At 34.1% G+C, this 12,399-nt stretch overlaps 1 protein-coding gene across 15 annotated transcripts in view; it reads left to right on the forward strand.

Annotated features, from left to right (window-relative positions):
- Stxbp5l (syntaxin binding protein 5L) overlaps nucleotides 1–12,399 on the forward strand; it is a 231,324-nt gene that overhangs the window by 137,693 nt on the left and 81,232 nt on the right. For all 15 annotated transcript variants that reach the window (XR_005976222.1, XM_041672858.1, XM_041672860.1 and 12 more), the window contains 5 exons: nucleotides 3,854–4,001; nucleotides 5,625–5,692; nucleotides 7,087–7,127; nucleotides 9,494–9,711; nucleotides 11,715–11,887. Coding sequence is in view for 14 of the 15 variants with exons in the window: in XM_041672858.1 (XP_041528792.1) it covers nucleotides 3,854–4,001; nucleotides 5,625–5,692; nucleotides 7,087–7,127; nucleotides 9,494–9,711; nucleotides 11,715–11,887 (648 nt within the window). In the remaining variant the exon portion in view is untranslated. The remainder of the gene's footprint in view (nucleotides 1–3,853; nucleotides 4,002–5,624; nucleotides 5,693–7,086; nucleotides 7,128–9,493; nucleotides 9,712–11,714; nucleotides 11,888–12,399) is intronic.

The following is a 12,399-nucleotide window of genomic DNA, read 5'->3' on the forward strand; positions in this document are numbered from 1 at the left end:
ATGCTTGTGAGTGTACAGGTGCATGAACTGAATTTTCATGTTAGTAGAAGACCAAGAGTTGGTCCTTGGGCATCCTCTCCTATCACTATCCTTCTTACTACCTTTAGCCGAGACTCTCCTCAGAACCGGAAGCTTGCTGCCTTTGCTAGATGGGTTGTTGGCAAGGTTCAGAGACTGACCCATTTTTCCCCCTGGTTGCTGGGATTATAGGTGTGATCAGCTTTAAATCTCAGTGCTGGGGATTCAGATTAAGATCTTCCTGTTTTCAGAAATAAGTATTCTTATCCAGAGTCATTTCTCCAGACCTTGTTCTTATGCTTCTTATCATCTTAAATATGTGAATAAACATTTTGTTGGCAAAAAAAACCACATTTTCTTACCTTGATGGCATGATTAAAACTTATGTAAATTCCACTATTGTTGAATATTAGACAAATTTAAATATCAAAATTTTGTTTCCCTCAACCACATTGATGTTAAACAAGTCACAACTTTAGAGTGCTCTCTCCCTCTTTACTTCTTCCACCCTCTCCCTCCCCCTCTCATCCCCCTCCTACTGCATCCTCGACATTCACTCTTTCATTCCTCCTCAACATGAAGGCAAGCATGATGATGAACAATTCTTCCATCTTTGTTGGTTCTTAGGTTTTCTTTTGGGAAGTTATAACTTTTTATTATATTTTATGATTTAAGGCAATTTTAACTTTAAATATATTTTGATATATTCTCCCCCTCCCCCAAGTCCTTCCAGATCTTCTCCTCCTCCCCATTTATCCAACTTTAAGTTCTTTCTCAAAAAGGAAACAAAAACCCAATACAACAGCAAAGCCCCCAAAACAAGAAACAAAATAAACCCCCCCCAAAAAAAACACTCACCAAACTGTAACAAAATAAAAGCACACACACACAAAAAAAAAAAAAAACCTGTAGGGTCCATTACGTGGTGGTCTACTAATCTTGAGCATGAGACCTTTCCTAGAGTGGTTGATATATCCAATGTCACTCTGTTGGAGAAAACTAATTTTTCCCTCTCCTAGCAGATACAAATGACAGTCCAATTGTTAACCTTTACCTTAGTGCCTACCTAGCCATCCATCCATCCATTCATTCATTCATTTACTTTTTAAAATAATGTAAAATAAAATATAATATAATAAAACAAAAGCTGTCACATCGAAGTTCAACAAGACAAACTAATGGAAGGAAAAGAGCTCAAAAGAAGGCTTAAGAACCAGAAAGATACTCTTTTGCACACTCAGGAATCCCATAAAAACATTAAACTAGAAACCATAATATATACACAGAGGACCTGGTGCAGACTTTGAGGCTCTGTGCATGCTGCTTCAGTCTCTGTGAGTTCTTATGAGCTTTGATCATACTCATTTAGGGGGTTTTGCTTTCTTGGTGTCCTCCACCTCATCTGGCTCTTATATTCCTTCTGTCTCCTTTTCTGTAGGGTTCCCTGAAATCTGGTGGGAGGGATTTGATGGAGACATGCCAATTAGGGCTGAGTGTTCCAAGTTCTCTCTTTCTCTGCATAATGTCTGACTGTGGGTCTCCTTTTTTTCCCCATCTACCATAGGACGGTGCTTCTCTGATGATGAGGCACTAATCTATAAATATAGCAGGCTATCATTAGGAGTCATTTTATTACTACATTTAAATTTTTTTTAGACCAGTATTATTTAGGATTAGTATAGGTCTCTGGGCTATCAGTGTTGGGCATGATTCCATCTTGTGGAGAAGAGCTTAAATCAAATCAGTTATTGGTTGGTTATTCCTACAAGCTTTGTGCCACCATTGCCTTGACATAGTACACCATTGTAGATAAAGGGTTTGTAGCTGGCTTGATGTTTACATTTTTCTTTTGCCTAGCATGCAGAGTACCTTCCTGTACCAAAGATGCTGAAATGTAGAGCAAAGGTTTATGTAGGGACCAGTTTGACATGTGTGTGTGTGTGTGTGTGTGTGTGTGTGTGTGTGTGTGTAGATGTTATCTTCTGGTATGGGAGAATTGTCTGTATTCTGTCAATCATGTTATAAATAAATGCTGATTGGCTAGGCAGGAATTATAGGTGGGAAAACCAGACAGGAAGTAGAAATGATGTAATGAGAACAGGAGAATTCTGGGAAGGAGGAAGCTGATTACTCCCACTCCTGTCCAGACCACCGAAGCAGCAGGATGTGATTTGCTCCACTGAAAAAAGGTACTGAGCCACAAAGGTACTGAGCCACATGGCTAACATAGATCAGAAAAATGGGTTAATGAAGATGTGAGAGCCAGTGAGAAGCTAGAGCTAATGGGCCAATCAGCTTATAATTTATGGAGACCTATGTGTGATTTTCTCTGGGACTAAACAGCTGGGGGTACCTGGCAGGACAGAAACCCCAGCAAACAAACAAGCCAGCTGCTCATGTTACAATCTTCAGCAATGGGGTCTTGCTGTCAGTTTGTGGAGAGCAACCTATAGTCTTGCAACAGTCTGGGTTGTTTGGGGGATTTCTGTGGGGCCCCTTTGGCCTACAATTTAACAACCCAATCTCAGTACTGAAAGTTTTTTTTGGTGACAAAAGTTAGCCAGTTGGGACTCTGTCTCCCCATAACTCAGTGATTTCATTTAGGTAACCTTCATATATGTATATATTTCAGGAAGTTTCTGCAGTATTAGGTTTCATGCTACCCCTCAAAGGTTCCTTATTTTACAGTCTCTCTCCCCTTTTATCCTCCCACAATCTCCTCTTCCCCCTCCCCACTTGATTCTTCCATTCCGCCTCTGCTTTTATTTTCACTTCATACGTTTACATCTAAGAAATTTAGTGGTAGAGCACTTGCTGAACATGAGAAAGGCTCTGGGTTCAGAATAAAAAATTCAATGCCTAAGCTGTGTTTTTCTTTCATATATATTGTGCTTGCTCTTTACCTATAGTCTAAAATAATGTTTCCCAAATGCCTTCACTGTGTTGTTACTATTTTAGGAGCTTGTTATTGTTCCTTTCTGTTGTGGTCTAATTCAAGTGTAGGTCTGGTCTTGAAAGTGATTCATTCTTACTTTCCCCCTAACTACTCAACCTTAAACAATGATCAGGATATATTATATGAAAAAATCTATTTTCAATAAAAAAGGAAAAAATGATACAATTAACAATTTGGACTCTGAATGATTTGCTAAGTTTACCCACGTGTCATTAATTAAATATGATTTGCTCCTCCCCATTTGCTTTTGCCTATGCTACTGTCTGATGTGAAACACCATGCTCTTTGCAGCACTTCAGATTGGCAGAAAGAACTCTTGTGCTAATAGAATGGCTTAGTGGATAAAGGCGCCTGCCACCAAGCCTAACAGCCTGAGTTCAGTCTCCAGAACACATATATATCTTATAGCTTCTACCACAAATGTTTTAAAGTTTTTATGTATTTCTTTGAAAGAAATAAAAATTTACAAATGTTTTACTATTTAAAGCATCTTTAAACAGTATATTAATTGTAGTATATTAATTGTATTATACCTTTAAATAGTATGATGGTATGTTTAAAGTTATATTTAAATAGATGGTATAAATTTAAGACATTAGGCTTATTGTATGTATTTTAGATTAATATGATTATTGTATTTATATTAACAGAGCGTGTCATTATGGCATGTTGGAAGCCTGGAAAGGAAATTAATTTTTATCATTATTAACATCTCGTTTTATAGATAATTATATTTTAAAGTATTCAAATAAAATGATTTTTATGGTGCTAAAAAGAGTAAAGTTTATAAATGTTTATAAGCATTTTAGGGTTTGATTATGAAAATTACTTTGTTTTATCTTTGCAGAGTGACTCTAATATATTGTCTTTATCTATTAGTTTTCCAATCTTTGAAAATCCATACCCAATGGACATTCATGAGTCACCAGTTACATGCACAGCATATTTTGCCGATTGCCCTCCAGATTTGATTCTAGTACTCTATTCTATAGGAGTCAAGCATAAAAAGCAAGGATACAGTAATAAGGTAAAGTTTTTCCGTATTTGTATGTATGGTCAAGCTTTTTCTTGTCGTTTTATCTGACAGTTTGTTTTTGTTCTCGTCTGATTTTGCACACAAGATGACTCAAATAAAACTTCTGAGGCTGTAAGAGGACACTGTCAAAGATGTAACGAGTGAAATTGAATTTCATGACTGTGGCATAGCTCTAATCCTATGGAGTTATAAATTTCCCGTACACTAAGTATGTAATTACATACTAAGATAAACTTATCAGTCATGCTTATTTTATACTACATATATAAAGTATCAGAGTCATAATAAGCACCCTTTGTTTCTTTTACATGGATCATATTTTAAGAAATTTGAGAATCAGTTCTTCCTTAATTTATCATTTGAAAGATATAATTATTAAAACATTTGTTGCTAACATAATGAAATTTTTCTTTAAAGTATTTCAAATACAAATATTTATAATTATCACAAACATTCTAATATGGTTTATGTTATTGGCCCAGGATAACTAAAATGTACAATTCAAAGAAGCACTATTTCCTTACTGTTCTGGGTTAAATGATACCACAATAGCTTGCTGGCAACACATACTACATGGCATATGGTGCAACATTGTATTTATCCAAATAAAAATACTTCTCTTACCAGCTTGTATAAGTGGTAATATTTGTTAAAATATACTTTTAAAGGAGTTGTTATTCTGCATTTACAGATCTGTTTGTTTAATATCATCATGACAAGGCAGACAGTAGAGCGGTGGCATGCTTCAGCTCTTGGGTTTGGATGGAGGTCAGCTCCTTCCCCAGAGGAAGCAACTAAGGTGGTCTAGGTGTATATGAGGAGCTGCTCACCAATGGCCAGGAAATACCACTGGCAGATGAATTGTGGCAGGGCCGGCAGAGGTATCCTAGCAGTCCTCACAAAGCTCAGGTCTTCTAGCTCCACAAAACAGTCCACAATGGAAAGAACCTGGATGCCAATCCACCAACCTCATGGCCTTTATCATGTGTCCAGTCAGAAACTTACCACAGAATCGGCAGCATGGAGCAAGCAGCATTTGGAAGTGATGCTTGCAGTACTGCTGGCTCTCAAACTCATACCAGAGCCAGAGGCACGGTGCACACACAGAGCATTGCTCCTGGCAGAGTACCCCATTGCTGTTGATGACTTGCTGTAAGGAGTAACTGGGCCTGGCAGGGCTGGCCCATGGCATCAGCCAAGTATTCAGACATGTTGCTTCTTATTGTGGTGACTGTGTGCCTGGCTCTGGCTGGCAATCCTAGCTGTCTTCAAGGTTTTCTGATATACAATCTTTGATTCATTATTAGTTTAGTTTTATGTACCGGAGGCCTGTGCCTTTTTGTGTCTCTCAACACTTTTCCTTGGTGTTTACCATTGAGAAGTTTGGCCATGATACACCTTGATGTGGATGTCTTGGGTTTTATTCCAATTTCTAGACTCTGTAAGTTCATTTTTTTTTTGTCAAATTGAAGACAACTATGCACTTGTTCTTTGCCTGTTTTGTAATGATGTGATATTAAATATTTTTATTATTTTGTAACATTTAATTCTAAAATTTTAAGCATTTAAACTGGAAAAATTAAACTCCTATGTTTTCCTTGATAATCTACTTAGGAATGGCCAGTAAGTGGAGGAGCTTGGAATCTTGGAGCACAAACTTACCCAGAAATTATTATTACTGGGTAAGTTAGAAGTTTTCTAAGTTGTAAATTATAACAAATTATGTTATAAATTTTAAAACAATAAAAATATTTGTTTAGCCTTGACAATTTTATGAAATTATACACTATGAAGATGAATCATTTAAGTAAAACTAAGAAGAATCTGAGAAATAGCTTTAATCCATAGTTCTTAACTTTAATGAGAGGAAAAATCACATTGCTGAAAAAAGTATTATAACAAAAGAATTATACTTAGATTATACTAGCAGAAGAAAGTCATAGGAAAATGATGAGATTCACAGAGAATGCTTTATTTGGAAATCATAGAGACTTCAGGAAAGTCTCTTCCTCATCAATCGTGTTTATTCCTGAATGGGTGATGTGTTTTTGTCTACTGTCTTTCTGCATCATTTGGGAAAACCAAATGGATTTTCTTATTTTGGATAATTAGGTTTTCATTCTGCATAATTAGAATTTGCCAACTGATTTTTATTAAAATGTTTGCTTGGTTTTACATTCCTAAGACATTTTTTTTTGGTTATAAGGAATTACACTTTTTGTTTCTCTCACTTATTCATATTTTCTTGATAATTTTTTTGTCTATGTTTAGTAAGATACTGTTGAATCTTTTTTCCTACAATATTTTTTTCTGGGTTTGGTTTCAGATAATTCTGACTTTCCCAAATGTATTGGGAAGTACTGTGGACTCTTTGTTTTGTAGATAAGTTTGTATACAATTGGTAGAAATTATTAATCATGGCAGTTTTAATCAGTTTAGATATTTGCTTTTATATTCTGATAAATATTCAAGTTATCTTTTTATTAAATGTTAACCATTTTATTTTAAAATATTATTCATTTCATAAGCTATTTTACTATTCACTATGATATATATAATCTTCCAGAAAAAAATCAAAGATTTTTCTTTCTCTTGTCTTCAGAGTACAGTATATATTTTTTAATTGCTTTTTTTTTTTTTTTGATTTTCAAGACAGGGTTTCTCCGTAGCTTTTTGGTTCCTGTCCTGGAACTAGCTCTTGTAGACCAGGCTGGCCTCGAACTCACAGAGATTCGACTGCCTCTGCCTCCCGAGTGCTGGGATTAAAGGCGTGCGCCACCACCGCCCAGCATTTTTTAATTGCTTTTAATGAACTATACATTTTCTCCACTTCCCTTCTTTCCTTCCCTCTTCCCTTCTACCCTCTCCTATGACCCCCATACTCCCAATTTACTCAGGAAATCTTGTCTTTTCCCAATATATCTTTTTAAAAATAATTTTAAACTTAGAAATGGCTTGTCATATATCAATATTCATTGCAATAATATTTTAAAAATAATGATAGCAATAATAACTCAGTGTTGTATGTATTTAGTATGACTTTTGATTTACTTTAATTAATATTATTTTCATCTAGTCATGCTGATGGATCAATAAAATTTTGGGATGCCTCTGCAAGTAAGTTTATGTTTATCTCCATTAAACAGAAAACATTTTGTTAATATTTTTTCATGGCCATCTACCACTTTTTAATTTTGAAAAATTACCATTTCAGAAATATATTAGCATAATTATAATTATATTGTTTTGATACAAAATTCATTTTCTGTGTTTTAGATCAGCTTAAAGTATATCTACCTAACTGTATTCAATAATATTAAATAAACAATACTATGGCCACTCTTTCAACAATCCTATGTAAAAAAAAAAAGTTACATCAGGAAAATAGCCAAGCTTTGCCAGATTAATTGTTCAAGGAATTCCCTATGTGTCCTGCATGCGTATTATATGACAAGTGCTTTTATTCCTCCATTCTCAGCTTCCCTATTCAATTCTATAATGTTCCATGAGAAGCAACATAAATTATTTGGTAACATAAAATATCTTTTTAATTTTTGACAATTAGGTAATTTAAGGAATAGCATGTGGTCAATGTGGAAAGGCCTATTAACTTACCCAAGTCTTCATTTTACCCATATATGTCATTCACAAACCATGGTTGTAAGAAAAGTAAAAGACATGTACATGTGTAAATACATATCAAACTAAGAAAAATCTAAATGTATTGTAATCAATTGCTATTTTAATAAGAAATTGTAGAGGTTTATTTGAACTAGTGAATTTCAAGGAAGATTATATATGTATGTGTTATTTTTTAGACAGAATATTTTTAGGTAAACTATTTTGGCCTCTACGACCCTCAAGCCTCAGCCAATCACTTTTTAGGATTACAATTACCACCAGCTCAGGTAGGAAGATATTTTAAGGAATTAACAGCTAATCTGAACTTTGTTAGGTAGTTAAAACTCCAGTGGTTCTCAACCTTCCTAATGCCACGACTCTTTAGTATAGTTTCTCAAGTTGTGGTGACCCTTAACCATAAAATTATTTCACTGCTACTTCATGACTGTAATTTCCTACTGTTATGAATTGTAATATAAATATCTGATATGTAACCCATGCAAAATCATCAACCCCCAGGAGTCACGGACTCACAGGTTGAGAACCACTTCCTTAGACAGTCAAGAATAGGAAGAGAAGAACAACTTAGCAATACTTTTAGTTTCTGAGAATGTATACCAGGAGGCAAGAATCATGAAAATAAGAAATACAAAAAAAAACTGACTAATGTAGTAGGAGGCCTCTTATTCATCCCCAGCAGCTCAGACCCAAAATAACACATAGAAACTATATTATTTAAATCACTGGCCAATCAGCTTATGAATATTTCTGGATTACTCTTATATCTTAAATTAACCCATTTCTATTAGTTTATATTTTACCACGAGGCTATGGCCAAACTGGCAAGGTTCCAGCTAGCAGCTCAGGTCTTTCCCCTCTGGCGGCTCGATGGCATCTCCTTGACTCTGCCTTCTTCCTCCCAGAATCAGTTTAGTTTTCCCAACCTAGCTCTATTGTGCCTTATCACAGCCCAAAGCAGTTTCTTTATTCATGAACCAATAAAAGCAACCCATATACAGGACTTCCCACACCAGACTAATATGACACAAAGATGTTGTCTAACCTACAGTTTCTATTTCAGCGTTTACCAGCTATCTCAATGATGTCCTTTACCAAAGAAACAACTAGAAAGGATCATTGTTTTTAATCTGATCATATTTCAAGGTCTTTAAAGTGTAGAGTGAGCCCAAATATTTCATGTCGCTGACAATGTTTAAAGTGCAGGCTAATTGTTTTATAGAATTGCCTTGGACTGGACTGAATACTGCTTCTCGTTAAAGCCAAGCTGTGCCCTTCTTGCAGAAGCTTCTGGCTTTTGAAACTCTTCAAGACCATTCCCAGAGCAAGCATCTTTTATTTTGTATGGGGAATTCTGTTTTTATTGTGCTCTGAAGTGGAAACAACTTCCCCTGAGTAAATATTATTGAAAACCATCCATGAACCCAGTGTATACCTGACCCTTTCTAAACTAGAAACACCAGATGAAATCTTTCCTAAAACAAGTAAAGAATTCTGTCTAAAAAAAAAATCTAAAATATTATATCAACCTCTTATCAGGCAATTGCAGATATTATTGTGAAAAAAAACATGGCAACCTGCTACCTGGGAGAGGTTTGTCTTCTGATTTCCATTATAAGCTTTTATAATTCCAATGCTCATACATGCTTTTTCTCATTCCCTTTATATTTTCCCTGTTGATAGTACTTACAATGAGGGCCTGACCCTGAGGGTTTGCTATGTAAACAGGATTTACCCTACTTGGGTTTTACTTTTGTGGGTTCAACAAATGTACTGACTAAACTTGAACAGTGTCTAAGCATTAAAATCAAATTATGAAATAACTGCATTTTAATATTTTATAGTGACTCTACAGATGTTGTACAAGTTAAAAACTTCAAAAGTATTTGAAAAGCAGAAGGTAGGAGATGGCAAACAAGCGTGTGAAATTGTAGAGGAAGATCCATTTGCTGTGCAGATGGTTTACTGGTGTCCAGAGAGCAGAATATTTTGTGTATCAGGAGTCTCTGCGTATGTCATAATTTATAAATTCAGCAGACATGAAATTACAACAGAAATTGTGGTAAGTTACTCTAAGTTTAACTTTCCTATTTATAGTCACTAAAAGAAGGCAATTATGTATTTGAACTATTGCTTGGTATGGTTTTTAAGTAATCAAAAGACAGCATAAAATCTATATATTCTGTAGTATTTTAAATTACCATTACTAAATATATTAGAAAGTAGTTTGTTTCAAATTAGCAGCTTTCTAATAAAACTTCAGTGTCAAAATGAACTTGTTATTCTAAAATTAATCTCATTACAAATTGAACATCATGTTGTTCTCTTCAATTTTGTATCTACCTGACTGAACAGAGTCAATTCCTAAATATTAATTGTCAATATTTTAATATCAGCATTATTCTTACCTATAAAGAAAAATTCCTTATTATAGTGTATAACACATTTAAAGTAGGTATTGTATAGGATATAAACATGTATTTGCACATATGCATTTAATTAGATAGTGTAGAGTTTTGCTTTCTGTATATGTGTCAATTTAGTGTAGACTTTGTTCTTTTAAAAATGTAAATGCATTGTTTTCTTGTTAACTAGCTGTCATAAAGGATTATTTCTCAACTATAATAAGGTTACTCTAAATAGTTTTTTATTTACTAAAATTTTATATGGTTAAAAATAATTATTACCAAATTTTTAATTTCTAAATTCATTACACAAAATTCTGATTATGCAAAATGATGTTACTATGGATTAATTACATCTAAGTTAATATATCTATAATTTTTCTATATAATTTACCTTTTTGACCAGAATATAAAGATTATTTCATATAGGACTTTTTGTTTTTTTACTTCAACTAAAATTAATTTTTCTTTTACTGTATACTGAAAGACCAGGGTTTGGGATCACAACCCTAATTTTACCATTGATTATCTCTCTGTGTGTATAGCTCTGAGCAATTAATAGGCAGTAATAGAATCTTGGTACAATATATACTCATACATATGTAATTTCTTGTGTAAAAATGGCAATTGAAACATAAAAGCAAAATGGAAATACTGAAGCTAATTTCATCAGGATTTTATAGTGGTGGTGTAGCCCTCAGCACTGTGTATTAGTATGTACTCAATAACAGATACTCAGACTGTTACTGTCAAAAAGCTTCTGGTAGTTTAGAGATTGCTATTGTAATAAGTTCAGTAATATTGCTGTGTTCATGACATATGAATATTATTTCAATCTACTTTTAGATATCAAAATGTACATGCTACAATATAAATTAAATATTTTTATAAATATCTGTTTAAATTTCTTTCATTGGGATAACTGTCAATTTCTTCTTTTATTTTAATCATCTACCATATTATAATTTATTATAAGAAAATGCCTTAGTTAGTGTTTCAATTACTTTGATTAAACACCATGACCAAAAGCAACTTGTTTCACTTACACTTACACTTCCAGATGTTGTCAGTCACCAGAAAAGTCATGGCAAGAACTCACGCAAGCAGGGTGTGAAACTGTAGGCTAGAACAGATACAGACATAGTGAAGGCACACTGCTTACTGCCTTGCTCCCCAATACTGAAGCATCCTGCTTTCTTATATAACTCAGGACCACCTTCCCAGAGTTGGCACCACCCACAGTGGGTTGAGCCCTCCCAGGTCAATCACTAAGAAAATACCTAAGGGGCTTGCCTACATGCCGATCTGTTGGGGGACATTTTCTCAGTTGAGGTTCCCTCTTCCAAAATGACTTTAGCTTATGTCAAGTTGACCAAACAAGTTTGAGAAATTACAGGAATATTTATAGGAATTTATTTTCACTAGTAGGCACCTTCCTTATCAATTTGAGGAATTAATAATTATGTGGGTTTTTTTGGTCATTGTCATTGAAGAGTTCATATGATTTACTCCTTAATTCAGCTTAAAATAATTCTCAAAGTGTAAGTTATTGAATTTACTGGTCTAACATTTAAGAATAGTTTTTAAAACTCTCAAATATATTAATGTAGTTACTATTATTATTATAACTTAAACTAAATTAAAATCTGACTTTTTTTAGTCATTAGAGGTACGACTTCAGTGTGATGTTGAAGATATTATCACCCCTGAGCCAGAAACAAGTCCTCCATTTCCAGATCTCTCCTCTCAACTCCCCTCTTCAAGGAGTCTTTCTGGAAGCACCAATACTGTGTCAAGTGAAGGGGTGACGAAGGACAGCATCCCGTGCCTCAGGTAAGAACTACTGTCAAGTGCCGAAGCATGTTCCTATGTTAATTATAGCATTCTTGCACACTGTAACAGATAAAGTTGTTATTGTCTCTCGTTGTTAAATTAGTTATGAAAGCGGCATTTTTTCCTTTGAATAACTCTAAAAAAGAGGGCACACAGTGTTTTTATAATTCATTTGCCTATTTATAGTTTTCCCAGAAGGATTCTAAAGAAAACATGACTTTGATAAAACAAGAAATTTAGCAAGGCAAAACCCAGACCTGTTTTTCTCATTACTAATTGTTGTTAAATGTTTTACTCATTCATATCTAAGTTAAGCTTAAAAATAAAATGAAAAAGCTTAGTTTGTAAGTTCATAGCAAAAATTATCTAACTTTTATGCTTTTCATTTATAAATTATTATTTTTATGTCGTCAAATAAATGTTTCTAGTGTGAAATGCTCAGAGGATTCAGCCTATGCAAGGATTTTCTTCAAGCTCCATATGGCAATATATGTCTCTATTACTTAAGAACT

The sequence above is a fragment of the Microtus oregoni genome, unplaced genomic scaffold (assembly GCF_018167655.1).
Source record: "Microtus oregoni isolate MIOR12 unplaced genomic scaffold, Mior012 000023F_ref0000262, whole genome shotgun sequence".
NCBI lineage: Eukaryota > Metazoa > Chordata > Mammalia > Rodentia > Cricetidae > Microtus > Microtus oregoni.